This window comes from Myxocyprinus asiaticus, chromosome 33 (assembly GCF_019703515.2).
Source record: "Myxocyprinus asiaticus isolate MX2 ecotype Aquarium Trade chromosome 33, UBuf_Myxa_2, whole genome shotgun sequence".
Lineage (NCBI taxonomy): Eukaryota > Metazoa > Chordata > Actinopteri > Cypriniformes > Catostomidae > Myxocyprinus > Myxocyprinus asiaticus.
Genome location: NC_059376.1, coordinates 6,392,055 through 6,409,882, shown reverse-complemented (window position 1 = coordinate 6,409,882; position 17,828 = coordinate 6,392,055). Strand labels below are relative to the sequence as shown.

The 17,828-nt window shown below is 42.2% G+C and overlaps 1 protein-coding gene across 3 annotated transcripts in view; it reads left to right on the top strand.

Annotated features, from left to right (window-relative positions):
- The window catches only part of LOC127424749 (cytosolic acyl coenzyme A thioester hydrolase-like), a 166,135-nt gene that overhangs the window by 108,481 nt on the left and 39,826 nt on the right, over positions 1–17,828 (top strand). For 2 of the 3 annotated variants that reach the window (XM_051670182.1, XM_051670183.1), the window contains exon 7: positions 1,859–1,975. The exons of the other annotated variant lie outside the window; for it this stretch is intronic. In XM_051670182.1, the coding sequence (XP_051526142.1) occupies positions 1,859–1,975 (117 nt within the window). The remainder of the gene's footprint in view (positions 1–1,858; positions 1,976–17,828) is intronic. 3 annotated transcript variants of the gene reach the window in all.

Here is a 17,828-nt window from a genome sequence, read left to right as displayed (position 1 = left end):
AAAATGCCTCTGAAATTCAAAATGTGCTGGCATAAATTCCTCTGTAAATATTTATTTATGTATTTATTTATTTATTTTCATTTGTTTGTTGATAGCTTGATATACTGTAGTTCTAAATATTCTATTCAAAGCCTCTCTCTTACATTATAACATCAAACATGATTTGATGTTTATTTAATTTATGGGTAGCAGGTAATTTATTATCAGTCTAATTATTCAGATTGCATATTTGTATATACTGTATATTTATACCATGGGTCTGTTGAATGCTTGATTCTGATCAGTTGCCAGTCGTTCTAAGGAGTGCAGTAATTATTTTTAGTTAATGCAGAGCTATGAAGTAGTTCCAGGTTTTGACTGCATAACAGTACCATATCACTTCGTCAGTGGGGTTGTAAACAGTTGTTGAGCAACGGAAAAGCTATATACAAGAATGGCGACGTGACAGAATGCTGCTTGGCAATTAGCAATTTTACACTTGGCAATTTGAAGCGATGTTACTGCTGACAAGAGCCGCAGCAAACACAGGTAATCCCACATGCAATCTCTCTCAGTTTCTCTCTTTCTCACTTACATAAAGACACGATGTGCATCGTGGCCACATTACCACCTCGGGTGTGCATTATCTTTTAATAATTCAACAGTCCGTCATCAGTTCCTTACATATATTTAATTTATATACCTGGCTATAGTTACACCAACATCAGATTAAAATAATATGGTTTTACTAGCATGAACTAACAACAGACAATGTATTTTCATAAATAAACATTAACCAAGATTAAAAAATCCTGTAAAAAATATTGTTCATTGTTAGTTCATGATGCCTAATGTATTTACTAATGTAAGAAATACAACCTTTTTGTAAAGTGTTACCAATATTTTTACCAGTATATGTTTATAATGAATTTTGAATGAATATATTTAATCTTGCAAAACATAGCAGATGTTTGTTTTGTTCACCTCATAAAATGTTTTGGACACACTATCCTTTCAAGGAATCACTTCACTGCTGACTAAATGGCAAGATTCTTTTTTATCGTGAGGTCAGAGAATGTACTAGTTTCCGGTATACAGTGGACGCTGATTATATATGCAGTATGCACCATCATGCCTGAGATCCAGCAGGCAGATCACATGACTGTCATTTTTCACAAGTGTCCCTGCAAAAGTGTCTGTGCATTTTTTCTCAGCAGTGAATTGTGAATTCAAGAATCAAACACATCTTTTACCTTTGAATTTGTGTTACCTTGGTGCTAAATGTCAACATGAAATAAAAAATGATACTGTTTCCTTTTTTATTATGTTCCTGGTCTTATTGTGGATGTTTCATTGGTGCATGTTATTAAAAACAAACAAACAAACAAAAATGTTTGAATTCATAATTTTTAATAAAAAATATATTCCTACTCATGTTGACTTTAAATAAATCGATTTATTGGGTAGCTCAGCGAGTACTGATGCTGACTACCACCCATGGAGTCGTGAATCCAGGGCGTGCTGAGTGACTCCAGCCAGGTCTCCTAAGCAACCAAATTGGCCCGGTTGTTAGGGAGGGTAGAGTTACATGAGGTAACCTCCTCATGGTTGCTATAATGTGTGGTTCTCGCTTTCGGTGGGGCGTGTGGTTAGATGTGTGTAGATGCCACCACGAGGATTTAGAGTGCATTGGGAATTGGGCATTCCAAATTGGGGAGAAAATAAAAAATAAAAAAAATAGATTTACAAAAAAATCTTTGCTGTTAAAAAACAAATAAATAAACTGATACCTGCCCTTTGGTAGTATTTTTATTTTGTGACATTAATAGTACACATTTCTCTGGTTGCATAGAACAGTCTTTGTGTCTGTCTTCCCAAGGTGTGACAATGAAGTTGATGGATGAGGTGGCAGGAATCGTTGCTGCTCGTCATTGCAAGACCAACATTGTGACGGCATCAGTTGATGCCATCAACTTCCATCGTAAGATCAAGAAAGGTAATTGAGGAAATACATTTATGGAAGCCCTTCATTATAATGTGTAACAGTTTCTCTTTGCTGGGAGTCAATGGAAGCCCTATAAACCATTTGGAGGAAACTTATGAAATTTGCCACACTGATTGGGAATGCTCTGAAAAGTCATCAGGCCAATTTTGGGGTCTCCCAGTCAAACTCAATAGTGCCACTGTCAGCTTAAAGTTTCTCTTTTATTTTGCTTAAAACTTTGGCCTAACATTCTTCTCTCAGACCCAGACTTTCAATCTTAAACTATGTATATCCATTATAAAAATATTAACTGCATGTTTTAAACTATGATTATCTAAACAAAGAATGAAAAAATCTATTACAAAAAGTAATAAACAAAATATTTTCAAAGGTTAGACAACCGTGTCAATGATGAGCATGCTTGAATGAAATATAAAAATGATGTGTGAAGGCAAATCAAGTTAAATATCTGTTTATTTAGAGAAATACAATGAAGTCCATGAAGGTTGAAGAAAACACCCATATACACACAAAAACTCTCACAAATATCTCACAGACATAGCTGATCATGTATACCACAGAAAGGAAATATATTCCAAACAATTAAAGAAATAGTTCAACCAAAAATGAAAAATCTCTCATCATTTACTCACCCTCATACCATATCAGACGTGTATGACTTTCTTTCTTCTGCTGAACACAAACAGAAGAAAAAAATATCTCTGCTCTGTTGGTCCATTTAAAGCAAGTGAATGGTGGCCAGAAATTTGAAGCTAAAAAAAAAAGCACAACTATTCCTTTAATTGCACTTTAAATACAGTAAATGAGTTGGTGGAAAATTGGAAATGTAAGATCCATCGCTTAATCCTAATGTTGTCTGTCAACAATAGGGTCTGGACTGCAATCTGATCTCTGGACCACCAGGCAATATTAGTAGAGGATCAAGTCATTTATTCTCAGTGCACATTTTGTAGAATTCTAAGATGGACAGTTGAAAGACATTTCTAATTGATTTAAAAAAAATGTTTTAGGGCCCAAGCACTGAAGGTACGGAGGCCCTATTGTTCTTCTAAGGATTATTATTATTTAGGGCCCAAGCACTGAAAGTGTGGAGGCCATTTTGTTTTTCTAAGGATTATTAGGGCCCAAGCACTGAAAGTTCAGAGGCCCTATTGTTCTTCTAAGGATTATTATTATTATTATTATTATTATTATTATTATTATTTTCAAGGTTTTCTGTACTTTTGGGGTACTTAACATGCATGAAAACAATTGAAATTTTGCACAAACATCAGAGTCGTCGCCTTGAAAATGGGCATGCAAGGGGGGAATTTATATAACTGGCTATAAAATAATATTGTTTTACTAACATGAACTAACAACGGACAATGTATTTTCATAAATAAACATTAACAAAGATTAAAAAAATGCTGTAAAAATATTGTTCATTGTTAGTTCATGATACCTAATGTATTTACTAATGTAAGAAATAGTGATCGACCGATATGGGTTTTTTAATTGCCGATGCCGATATCCAGAGAGCAGGGTGGCCGATAGGCCGATACAATGCCAATATATCACACAATTTAATAAAGTAAATAACATAAACATACAATTGCTAAAAAATGAATAAACTCTTATTTAGCACCATATTTATTCAATTTCACACTAAACTTTAACTTATAATTATATAAAATGTAAAAATTTTAAATAATATTGTATTTAAAATGGTAGACAGCAGTTTCTTCTGATTTCTGTTTGGTCATCAAATTTCAGTAATTTATTTGCACATGAAGAAATTGTTAATATATTAGGAAGAAGGAAATAACAGTACATACAGTAGTCCAGCAACCATGGATGGCATGTCCACGTTAACAATCGCATTTTCTCAAAAAATACTGAATCAAACCAATTGCACATACAGTATATTGTGATTAAGACTTACTCATAGTGCACGTGAAGCGCTTTTACTTTGAAGTTGCTCTCACACACTCGTGCGGATCCAGCGAGAGAAGCAGGAATCTACTGACAGTTTAAACAGCCTGGATCGCCTACTTGGATTGTCACGGAGTGACTGTCATGATTTGTGAATCAGAGGAACTTTTGATCCTGATCCTGAAGTTTTGATTCTGGCTGTTGGAATACGCGCTTCAGAGGAAGATATTAGAAGAGTGCTCGGCCGGAAGAAAATGCTGGATTTTCGTGAGGTTCGTGAATTACATCTGTTTAAATGAGATATGTGCATATTAGAAAAGAAAGTTTAAAGTGACAGGGAACTGCTGAGTAGCGGCTGATAGAATACGTGCTTTAGAGGTAAATAAATGAACGCTCCACAGGATGCTGGATCTGCTGAAGTTGTGTGAGGTTGGTTTATTACATCTGTTTAAACGAGATATGCGCATATTTGCAGACAGTATATAATAGACGTTTTATGGATATTTGCCTTTTATCATTAGAAAAGTGACAGGGAACTGTTGAGGAGAGGCTGATAGAATACAGTGCGTGCTTCAGAGGAAGAAATATGAGCGCTCCACAGAATGCTGGATCTGATGGTTTTGTAGGCTACATCTGTTTAAACAAGATATGCGCATATTTGCAGATGGTATGTGGTATTAATTTTATTGATATTTGCCTTTTATTTTTATAATTTTATTGATATTTGTTTAAATAAGACTGTTGCACACCGGTCTATTATTGTTGTAACACTATGGCATGTAACAACAAAACGAACTGTGACTTGTCATTTACATGTCTCAGTCGTTTCACATGCAAGCAGGTGATTCTCAGCGCACTCAAGAAACAAATCGGCCAAACGAGAACATTTATCGGCCGATGCGATAATTAAAAAATTCAGAATATCGGCCGATTTATCGGCCTCTGCAATATATCGGTTGACCACTTTTAAGAAATACAACTGTAACAAGGAAGGACACCGGGAACTGAATTCTTCAAACACAGGTAGAGAACTTTTAATTGACCTCTGGTTTACAGCTTCACAAACACATCAGCTTCACACTAACACATCAGCTTCACAATAACACATCAGCTTCACAGTAAGGCTCTCGACCCAGTCTCTCTCTTGATCTGGCGCTGACATGGTCCTTTTATGCCGCTCTTCCCAATCTCACTACAATTAGAGACAGGTGTTAGACATAATTTGGCTCAGGTGTATGCACCCTTACCGCTCTCTCTCTCCCGACGGACGCTCAACGACGCCCCCTCTGCCACCTATCCCCACCGCCCGACTCAGGCTGGGGAGACATCCAGACTGCCTACCACTCCCCCTCATTTCTGGACAGGAAGTCAGTGACAGCCATTTGCGCTCCCGGTCTGTGGACCACCTTGAATTTAAAGGGCTGGAGTGCCAGATACCACCGGGTGATCCGCGCATTGGTATCCTTCATGCAGTGGAGCCATTGGAGTGGGGCGTAATCTGAGCAGAAAGTGAAGGCCCACCCCAGCAGGTAGTAACAGAGAGTGAGGACCACCCACTTGATGGCCAGACAGTTCTTTTCCACGGTGCTGTACTTTGTTTCCCTCAAGGAGAGCTTGCGGCTGATATACAGCACCGGGCGCTCCTCCCCCTCCACCACCTGCGAGAGTATGGCCCCCAGCCCCGCCCGTCGCAGCGACCTCAGAACCGCCCTCAGATGCTGCATATGCCGCTGCCAATCATTGCTATAAATGATGATGTCATTTATAGCGGCGTATGCCAAATGCGGTCTGAGGATTCGGTCCATGAGGCGCTGAAACGTGACCGGAGCCCCAAACAAACTGAAAGGAAGCGTCACGATTTGGTGTAATCCAAACGGTGTGGAGATCCGTTTTTTCATGAGAAATTGGTGTTGGTGTATGAAAGTGCGACATTCGGCTGGAGTTGTTAACAATCGATCACTCTCACTTGGTCAAAGGAGTGCTTGAGGGTTTCGTCTCACGACTGCTCCAAAGAGAAATCTTCTTCGGGAAATCCCCTGAGGATGGGAGGGCCTGCAGCCTCTCCCCCCTCACATCATCCTGATGTGGAGCTGATGAAGACGGCCCCGGCTCTTCCTCCCCTGCCAGAGCGTCACACATTTCACATCTCGTCACTTTTGTGCAGGACCCATCCGCGCATATTCCCTTTAATACATTTCTGAATTCAGGCCAATTAGTCCCCAAAATCAGCGGATGGGTGAGGCGGGAACTAACCGCGGACTCCACTCAATGCTTTGCTCCCCTTAATTTAATAACAAGGGTCACCACAGGGTAGTTGTGAATATCCCCATGTACACATTTCACCCTCACCCTTTTAGTTGTGCCCAAAGCCTCGTGCTAAACCAAGCATTGGTGGATAGTGGTCTGGTTACAACCTGTGTCCACCAAGGCTTGGTGTGTACTCCCCTTGATTCTTACCGGTATCCTGTACCCTACAGCCTGATCAGGGGCAGCCTGTGGTGCGTCGGGGATCCGGACTACAATTCCCAGCTCCATCACAGGACATTGATCCCGAAAGTGTTCTGGATCCCTGCAACGCCAGCAGGCTGGCCCAGGCACTGCACTCGCACTTGTGGGGGCGGGTACATCCATCTGAGGGGGAGAGCGGGTAGACCCTGAAGTCACCGGGAAAGGGATACACCGCAACAAGCGAGGAGCCAGCTTCAGCAGCGGGTTTCCACACCTCCAGATGCAGGAACAGGGCCTGGAGAGAAGACAGAGTGAGAGGGGAGTGGAAAGAGGTGGGAGAAAACACAGGGGGAGGGGAGAGAGAGGGAGAGAGAGCGCTCCTCCACGCTTGGGCACACCGCCATATGGTCCTCCGCCACCTGGACCGCTTCCTCCAGCGACACCGGGCGATGGCACTGAACACACTCCGCCGTCCCTTCTGGAAGCCGGCAGATCAGCTGCTCCAGCACCACTTGGTCGACCACTCCCTCGACATTGCAGTCCCCCGCCCGCAGCCATTTCCAGCAGGCATCACGGAGCCGCTGAGAAAAGGCAAACAGGTGACCGGACCCTTCCATCTCCATCGAGCGGAACAGTTGACGGTATTGCTCTGGGCTCTGGCTGACTCGCTGCAGGATGGGCTTCTTCAGGTTGCCATAGACCAGGAGATTAGCCACTGGCAGTTGTTGTGCTGCAAGCTGGGCTTCCCTGGAGAGCAGAGGGATGAACCGGGTCGCCCACTGATCATGAGGCCAGCCCCAGATTTCAGCGGTATGCTCAAACATGTTCACGAAGGCTTCAGGGTCATCTTCCACCCCCATCTTCAACAGCATGTGTGGGGGCAGGGGGCTGCTGTTCTCCGAGGTCGCTGCCAAGGCTTTCTCCTGGTTGAGGAGGCTCCGAATGACCTGCCGGTCCTCTGCCTGAACACTAAGGACCTCATGGAAGTGGCGTTCTTGATCCTGGCGGAGTTCAAGCACAGCCTGTTGGTGGGTGTGATGTAGGTTGGCGAGGGACTTGATGATGTCGGACAGCGGGAAGGACTCCATGGGGCGTGCAGTCTTCAAATCAGATCCCGGGTTTCAGCACCAGTGTAACAAGGAAGGACACCGGGAACTGGATTCTTAAAACACAGGTAGGGAATTTTTAATTGACCACTTCTCTGGTTTACAGCTTCACAATAACACATCAGCTTCACAATAACACATCAGCTTCACAGTAAGGCTCTCAACCCAGTCTCTCTCTCTCTCGATCTGGCGCTGGCATGGTCCTTTTATGCCTCTCTCCCCAATCTCACTACAGTTAGAGACAGGTGTTAGTCATAATTTGGCTCAGGTGTATGCACCCTTACCGCTCTCTCTCTCCCGACAGACGCTCGACCATGCCCCTGCTGCCACAACAACCTTTTTGTAAAGTGTTACCAATATTTTACCAGTATTTGTTTATAATGAATTTTGAATATTTAATCTTGCAAAACATAGCAGATGTTTGTGTTTTGTTCAACTCATAAAATGTTGTGGACACACTATCCTTTCAAGGAATCACTTCACTGCTGATTAAATGGCAAGTTTCTTTTTTATCGTGAGGTAAACCCGAAGGACGCGTACTTCCATGTCTCAATTCTACCTCGACACAGACCCTGCCTGCGGTTTGTATTCGAGGGTCGGGCGTATCAGTATAAGTTCCTCCCTTTCGGTCTGTCCTTGTCCCCTCACATCTTCACGAAGGTCGCAGAGGCAGCTCTTGCCCCGTTAAGGGAAGTGGGCATTCGCATTCTCAACTATCTCAACAATTGGCTAATCCTAGCTCACTCTCGGGATATGTTATGTGCACACAGGGACCTGGTGCTCTCACACCTCAGCCGACTAGAGTTTCGGGTCAACTGGGAAAAGAGCAAGCTCCTCCCGGTTCAGAGCATCTCTTTCCTCGGTTTGGAGTTGGACTCAGTCTAGTTGACGACGCGCCTCACGAACGAGCGTGCACAGTCGGTGCTGACCTGTTTGAAGGCGTTCAAACAGAAAACAGCGGATCCACTGAAACTCTTTCAGAGGCTCCTGGGGCATATGGCATCCTCAGTGGTGGCCACTCTGCTTGGGTTGATGCATATGAGACTGCTTCAGCACTGGCTTCAGACTCGAGTCCCGAGATGGGCATGGCGCCGCGGGACACATCGCGTGGTCATCACGCTGATCTGTCACTGCCTCCTCAACCCTTGGACCGACCTCGTGTTTCTACGGGCAGGCGTTCCCCTAGTGCAGGTCTCCAGGTGCGTCGTGGTTAAGACAGACGCCTCCAAAATGGGCTGGGGCACTGTTTGCAATGGGCACGCAGCCGCCGGCTTATGGACGGGCCTGTGGCTGCATTGGCACATCAACTACCTCGAGTTGCTGGCAATTCCATTCACCCTGCGGAGGTTCCGGCCGTTGATCCAGGGCAAGCACGTGTAAGTTCAGACAGACAACACGGCAATGGTAGCATATGTCAACCGTCAAGGCGGTCTGCGCTCCCGTTGTATGTCACAACTCGCCCGCCATCTCCTCCTTTGGAGTCAGCAGCACCTCAAGTCGCTGCAAGCCACTCACATCCCGGGCGACCTCAACAATGCAGCGCTGTCATGGCAGGTTACCCTCAGGGGAGAGTGGAGACTCCACCCTCAGGTGGTCCAGCTGATCTGGAGTCGATTCGGACAGGCACAGGTAGACCTGTTCGCCTTCTAAGAATCCTCCCACTGCCCGCTCCGTAGACCTATCTGTAGTTCTTCAGGGTCTACAGAGAGCCCCTTTTGAGCCTTTGCAGTCAGCTGAGCTTAAGGCACTCTCCTTGAAGACCGCCCTCCTGACTGCGCTCACTTCCATCAAGAGGGTAGGAGACCTGCAAATGTTCTCTGCCAGCAAAATGTGCCTGGAGTTCAGTCCGGGCTACTCTCACGTGATCCTGAGACCCCGACCGGACTATGTGCCCAAGGTTCCCACAACCCCTTTTAGGGACCAGGTGGTGAACCTGCAAGCACTGACCCAGGAGGAGGCAGACCCAGCCCTGACGTTGCTGTGTCCGGTGCATGCTTTACGCATCTATTTGTATCGCACGCAGAGCTTTGGAGTCTCTGAGCAGCTCTTTGTCTGCTTTGGTGGACAGCGGAAAGGAAGCGCTGTCTCCAAGCAGAGGATCGCCCACTGGCTCATTGACGCCATAACTATGGCATATCATGCCCAGGACGTGCTGCTCCCGGTAGGGCTTCGGGCTCATTCTACCAGGGGTGTAGCGGCTCCTGGGCCTTGACCAGGGGTGCCTCTCTAACAGACATTTGCAGAGCAGCAGACTGGGCAACACCCAACAACTTGCGAGGTTCTACAACCTCCGGGTGGAACCGGTTTCATCCTGTGTATTGGCACGAACAAGCAGGTAAGTCTGGGACAGCCAGCCGGGTGTATCACTTGCGCATAGCACCTTTCACCTCCCCTGAGCTGAAGACATGCGCCGTTAACTCCCAGTAGTGTTCCCTGGTTGATTTCCTCCGAGTCCTGTGGTAGATGAGTTTGCAGAGAGACTCCCAGTACACGTGCTAACTAAAGCCCTGTACTGGGGTAGGTGCTCCGCATGTGGCGGTTCCCCGTAGGTAACCCCATGCAACTTTCTAATTGCTAATAACCCATGCTAATTCGTATCCCTGTTGGCAAACTGCATCTTCCTGCTTGTAGTAACTCCTCCCCCGTAGGGTAGGACCTACCATGGGACTTCTCCACATAGCATACTTCCGACATAGTTCAACAAGACCATGTGACGTATTTCCACTTAAATACCCCCCCCCCTGGGCGGGGTGTGGTCTCCGCGGTATCCTCCCCTTGGGAGGGACACCCCCCGACTAGACCTTGTCGGCCCAGTCGGTTAATCCCCCTTTTTTTTGGGGAGTGGAAAAAAAAGGGGATAAGAGGCCATGACTGGGCTAGCCCGTCTCTATCTTTTGGGTAGTCTACTTGTCCCCAGAGAGCCGTTCGACACTCATAACAGTGTTGGGGGAGGTTACGTGTCGGCCTGGTGCGCTGGCTACAAGGCACACAGTGGTCTGCCCATCACACACCACCAGTTCACATAACACAGTTCAGCCAGTTGCGGCATTTCTTATAGGGACCCCTAGTGTCATTACATCGACACAACGTCGAGTGAGTGACAGATAGGGAACGTCCTGATTACTTGCGTAACCTCTATTCCCTGATGGAGGGAACGAGACGTTGTGTCCCTCCTGCCACAATGCTGAACTACCCGCTGAAATGGCCGGGACCTTGTCACGGCTCCTCAGCATAAAACCTGAATGAGTGGTTGCATACCAGCTCCTTTTATACCCGTATGTCTGGGGGAGTGGTATGCAAATACCACTCGCCAATTTTCATTGACCTTTTATCAAAGACCAGAGGTGTCTCGGGCTCCCAAGAGTGACCCCTAGTGTCACTACATCGACACAACGTCTCGTTCCCTCCATCAGGGAACGGAGATTACGCAAGTAACCAGGACGTTGTATAACATAGGCAGGCACTTTGATGGTTCTGATGACAACAGCCTCAGTGACATTCAGTGTTTAAACAATGGATGACACAGAAAAAAATCTTTGCTGTGTTAAAGGATATGTATTTCACAATAGCAGAGACTTTCTCATCTTTAGACTTGAGCATGTGAGCAAGCCTCCTCCACAACATTTGAAGTCTCTGAAGTTGAATATTCTTTCAAACTGAAGGAGTGATTAAATATGAATAATTAATTCTGTTAATTAATGTGTTTATTACTTTCCCCATTCATCAAACTATTCATCGGACTCATTTATTCTTTGCACAGCAACAATTGCTCTAAAAACTGTTCATGTGCTAATTGTATGAGCCATGACCAACAATCCAATTTACTGTTATAAAGGAGGTAAATGTACAAAAGACTAGACTCATTAAAATACTGTTGAAGCCATGTCTTTTTTATATGAACTTGGAAAAGCTTTTAGCACTGTGAATTATTCAGTTTCCTCTTTTAATTCAGCGTCTACATCAGGGATGGGCAACTCTGAAGGGGGCGAGGGCCAACATTTGTTCTCCTTTCTACCAAAGGGCCGGATAACAAATCCGCACTCTAACAATATTCACCCCCTTACTCAATTTCCTCATTAGTGGGGGTAATCTATGCACAACTAATGCAATGTTCTTTTAAAGATTTTGTTACCTATATTAACATTTTTATTTAACAATTTTTATAACAACTAATATAATTATTTTGTAACTTGTGTTTTTACTAAAACATGCCGTTCACATGTACAAATTCATGTTCAATTGACAAGCAATATACTTCAGACTTACATTTTCAAGAAAATGTATCACATTTGCATCGTCTACATTTGCAACAGAAAAACACACAAATGAACCCCACCTCATAAAACAGCTTATAGGTATTAGTTAAAATCTAAATATTATCATCAATAACAATACTGGATACAAGAACATAACATTCATGCACCACAACATACACGCATGGACCGAACAGTCCTGTGCGTCAGAGAACATTATCTCTATTTGCAAGACTTTTCAACAATCAGTCAGGCATCTCAGTCATGCATTTCTTCAAAGTGTCTCCCTCTTATAACAACTTTTTCGTTTTTCGTAAGCACGAGCGAAACAGCATTAGATGTCTTTAGTGATTCCCGCACTGTCATGGATTTCGTAAAAACCTTTGATGCCTTTTACCCTTTACATCTGTGAGGAGAGCTCTGGTGTATGTATCTCTCATACTGTACGTCTCTTTGATCACTTGATCAATGGTGTATTTGAGAATCAAATTGAAATCTTTAATGACAGATTTCGTATCCAGGCAAACAAAAGACATGTGTAGGGCTTTACTGGTTGTTTAGATCAGTGTTACTATCAGAAATAATTAATAATTATTTCTGTAGTTATTAATCAATATTTAAATTAATTAATTGGATCTAACTCATTAAAACCTCATATGGGACTCCAGTAAATGTAGTGTGCTACGTTTAGGAGCAAGTTTGGTTATTAGCAATAATTAATAATTATCAAAGATAATTATTAATTATTAAAATCAATAGAACATTGATGAGAATCAATGTTAGCTTTTTTTAATCCTTTAAAATCAACACTTATCAAAGATAATCGTTAATTGTTAACATCGATGAAACATTAATTACAATTAACACTAGCTTATTGATCATTCAAATTCAATCAAAGATAATTATCAATTATCAAAAATCAATAGAATATTAATAAGGATTAACATTGACGGGGCACCACCCTGAAATCAGGGACTAATAACCGAATATTAAAACAGTCTCAATATTAGATTGTTTTCTTAGGAAAATCGACATCCGAAGAATATCGATTTTCGGGAAAAAACAATGAATGAAGGCTTGAATCCGAGCACTGACATCCCGTCAGCATGACACAGGCGTATGCAAAACAAACCAAAACACTTCTCTTTGTAATATAAACAAAAGTTTATTTATGCAGTAATATCAAATAATAATTAATACAATGCAGTCAATAAACTTCCGACTTACAACTACAAACTAAACAGTGATATGATTAGATATGGAAATAAAAATAATCCTATAACACATAAGGTGTGTGTGTGACAGTGTGTGTGTGTGTGTCAGTGTGGTTAGTGAGAGAGAGAGAGAGAGAGAGAGAGAGAGAGATTAAGTGACAGCCCGAAAGCTGATTTCGCGATAGCTGGAGATAAAGCAGCCGTGTTCATCACTCAGAGACGCGGTTTTCGTCTCTGAGTGAGCGGGTCCCTTGTTATTTGACTCTTTAATGGATGAACTCAGTTGCTGTCTCACCCGCGATGGCGAAAATGCACAACAGTCCAATTTGGTTGGACCACAATACAGCAAAACAAATTCGTGATAATTAATACCCTGAGTATTAATAATGAGCGGACATGGCGGTCTGTAAACTGTACAAGCAAAAACCTTGAAACACAAGAATAACACGCTATAATATTCTATCTCTGCCCAGACGTAAACCTCTTACTTGAATCGCATGAGGACACAGGTAGAATGTGTTTTCCTCCGTCCTTTAACTTTGACCCGGTTCCTTGAGGCTCGTGTGATGACGAGAGGTCGTTTCCTCGCGCTGTCGGCGGGCGGTACGGCTGTTGATTGTCGGCGGCCGGTACGGCTGTTGATTCTCAGAGGGCGGTACGGCTGTTGATTCTCGGCTGGCTGGCGGAGAACTCAGAAATGTCGACTTGATTGAAGATGGAAGAGAAATCTTTAATCTCTTCACTTCTGTAGGCCAACGGATGAAGATGCGAATTGCTCGGCGGTCTCCTTCGGATCCGTTAAGAGTGTTCGGTTGAACACAGAGTAATCTCAATTCGTCCAGCGAGATGGAGATTGTATGGCTACAGTTTCAAGTCGGACATTACTTCCTTATGCCACGAGGCTGCACCGGAGAGCAGCAAAAAGCTACGTCCGTATTCGGTGAACAAAGTCGCTGGAAGCCACTTTGGAAGCATTTCAGAATTATTTGAAGTCCTGATGATGTCATGTTTGAGGGACGTTCTGTTGTGTGCCTCATCCAATAGGAGTTGAGAGCTCGATCCTTTAGAGGGCAAGGCTTCAAGGATCTGTAGTCTGTTTTGGACTCCCTTTGTTTGATTTTGGCACGATTTTTATCAGTACAACATCTGACTTAGAAGGAGGGGGCTTGAGGAATGTTTTTTATGACTGTTAGGCCTGCCTTTGTCTTCTATCTGAATACATGAGGCCCAACACATGGGTTCCACCTGCGTACATTAACAATAGCGCGCACTAGCTCGCTAAGAACGAGCGACTTCTTCTGGTCAATAGTTGTAATAACATCATAAACTGAATGCAATCTTTACATAATCACTTTTTCAAAGAAATAAAATCAATCCTCAGTCTTGTCCAACAGGCCATATTCAACGATACAGAGGGCCGTATACGGCCCGCGGGCCACCAGTTGCCCATCCCTGATCTACATCAACTGCGTCTCAACTCAGCTTTGACCACTTTGGATAGATAGAGTAGGCAATGTGTCATACACTGGGGGTTTGGTTCAGCATGGGGGAAATCGAAGCTCTGTTACCATAGTTACTCATTCATTCATATAAGAAAACGAAGAGAATTATCCACTAGATTTGGCTATTTTAACAGCGGAAAACATGACTAAAACCTGTTGTGTAGTTTCTGCACTTCAAACAAAGCCAAAAACGAAACAGAACCGATTGCCTTCCAACAGACAAATAAAGAAGCCAAAAAAAAAAAAAAAACGCTGTGGCCGTAATCGGCTATATGCTGGATACTGCATGTGGTTTAGTATGTTTGGGAAACATCAAACCGGATTCAAGACTAAATCGCTCATCATGTCATCACAACAGCAGTTCCAGAAGAGACATAATGATGAGTTAACACCAGGGAACAAGACAAGATACCTGAAATAACTTGATATGGTCAGAGTGGAGTGCTGCTTATATTGGTTTTCATGCTTTAATGAATCAAACTTCTCGGGGGATATTGTGCTTACTGTTCGGTTTGGCAAAGTGTATAATTAATAAGGTAAAGTTGCTATAAAATGTTTAGGTACACAGTACTGGGTATGTAAATTCTGTATGTAAATGGCTCAAGGGCAGATTTCTTTTGCAATAAACCAAAACTTATGTGACAGTGTGTTTTTTTTGTTTGTTTGTTTTTTGGATGATGTCATCACACACACCATTTTAACAGTAAAAGGCCAATTGGATGTAAATGAGCAGGAGAGCAAATTGACCCTTTTCTAAGCTCCACCTCCCATTAGTTATGGTTGATGGCACTGACAAGCTCTGCAGAACTCCTCATTGGAATGAATGGGAGAATGCTGTGAACTACGCGTTTTTTGGCTAAATATTCTCATAAACGGAATGGATAGTATTTTTATGTGGTCTGGTAGGAAGACTGACATTGTAATTCATATTTATCTGACATTTGTTTTGTAAAAGAGATTGTTGAATTACACAGTAATTTGATTGAAAACTGTTGAGACAGAATCAGAATCAAGGCAAATGATTAATACAGTCACTTGAAAAGAGAAAAACTTCATTTAATAGTATTACACATTTAATAACATTAGCATTAGTAAACAGAGCTGTTTGTAACGTCTCATAACACATTCATTTTGATGCTGTGAACTGTTTATTTACTATCGCTTTTACTATGACTTGAATCAATAAATAAATTAATTAACATTCGATTAATAGCTTTAATTTACCTTAGAGCAAATGTAGGTGTCATTGCAGATATTATATGTTCATTTGGGAATGAGGGCTGACAGTTTAATCCAGAACATGCTCTTCTCCAGATTTAGTTAAAGATCATTTAAAAATAAATAAAGAAAAACACTGCAGGTAGCCTATGCTCTGTGGGTAACTCTTGTCACTTTTACAAATGTTTTGGATCATTTTGATAAAATCCCTCTTAAAACGACTCAAACACACATTACTTCCATAGGCTGTCATTGGAAAATAGCAAACGCGTGTCAGAGTAATGGCGGCAGGGCAACAGTTGCTAAGACAGGATTGGTCAGAAGCGCTTTTAAGGCGGGGCTTAGTGAAGGGTCAATTTCGCAAAAAAAAAAAAAAATTTATAAATATTTTCACTTTCTCAATAACAGAACATCACAAAACGTGGAAGGAAACTTGGCTATTGTTTACACTTTTCAGGGGTATCGACCTGCAAATGGCTTAATATAGATGACTCTGAATAGGCCTATTGAGCTGATGAGATAAGAGAAAGTATTTAAACATAACAAAATAAAACACCTCACATTTAAATGTATTTTCCAGTTTGTGGACTAAGGTTGAGAAGGTTTGCTTTCTGGTTGAAGGGGGAGGTGGTTCTTGTAGCATAAAACTGTGTTGTTTATGCTTTGTAAGGGAACAATCATGTTGACTGTCTGGTGATGTACAAGGCTGATGCTTTCCAGATGTCCTGCTTGCTGTATTTCAAACATTACGGACTCTTCCTGGAATCAGTGAAAACAAATTAGGTCAAACTTTAATGCCTTTAATGGTTAGGTCATCTTTCTGGCATGCTTTAAACTTGTCATGCACTCTTCCTGGTACCTCATATAAACATCATAAGTGGGATAATGGCAGTGTGCATTATGTGACTGAGGGGTGAATTCACTAAGAATAAATTGTGCCAGGTAAAAGCGCCGGTTATTTGCACAAACTTTCTGCGCTGGTTTAGCGCCTGATTCACAGTAGGAATTATACAGTACAGATCAGGCAATGGCGCAAATGCACCCATAAAATCGCTGCTGAAATGTCAGGTTATTATGCTCTTCTCTATTATTTGATCACTATTTGATGTATTACTGCTGATATGATAGATAGAAAATGTACAAAAACATCTCTTTTGTATAAAATTCATCCAAACATCTTGTATTTGGTTAAGACAAATATTGTGACTGATCTCTACAGTTTCACTCATTGGTGATATGTTGTAGGCTACTGTGAAAAACTAACAATTAAAGACATTACATACAATGGAATGTTAGCAATTGTTTTATAAACAACATTGCCAAAATTAACTTTTAATTTATACAATGTTTACTCTAAATTAACTCTGTATTTATCACATTAATTGGCAGTAATATTAATCATTTGGACTGCCGGCAGAAGAGAGACGATGTCAAATACTCCATACCCAGAAAAAAGGTTTATTTTACAGATCATACTTGTCTGGAATTATGTACATATGTCCTCAGAGACCAGATGAATTATAGAACAAAATCATAAATTTTTCCTCAGGCTCTGTTTCCATGGAAATAAAGATTAGACATACATCAAAGAGAGCAGGAAATTGATCTAGCCGTTTCAGCTATCCTCTCTTACTCAGCGTTGTTCCAGATGACAAATTGCCGTGAAGGCTTTTTAAATGGGCAAGAGTCATTTTTCTGCACCGTAACTAGCAATTTAGAGTCCCGAGGTCTTATTAAAGTCATTGCTGAATCTACCTCAGAGCTCCATTATATACATAAAAGTAAAGTTATGTATTCTCTTTTCCTAGAATCCATTAACCAATTTATGGTTGTATAAGGAATAATGATGTCCATTACTGAGCTGTGTTTAACAGGCAGGTGTCGAAGCCACATCAGTGGCAGCGTCTGTGTAATTAACAAATTAAAAGGAGAAAGTAATGCTCTAAAAAAAAAAAAATCCTTGAAGGATAATATCAAAGTCGAGAGACAGGAAGCTGAGAGCTATAATTGTTTGTTTGGAGGGGGCAGCAAGTGACACACGGTCACCAACACATACAGATGTGCTCAATGTAGCCGGTAGGCTGCAAATAACCACACTGGACACAAAACTATTTTTCGGGGGGTCTTATCTGATGGCTGTTTATTAAAAAGGGTAAAAACAGCAGTTGATGGGACCATATATATATATA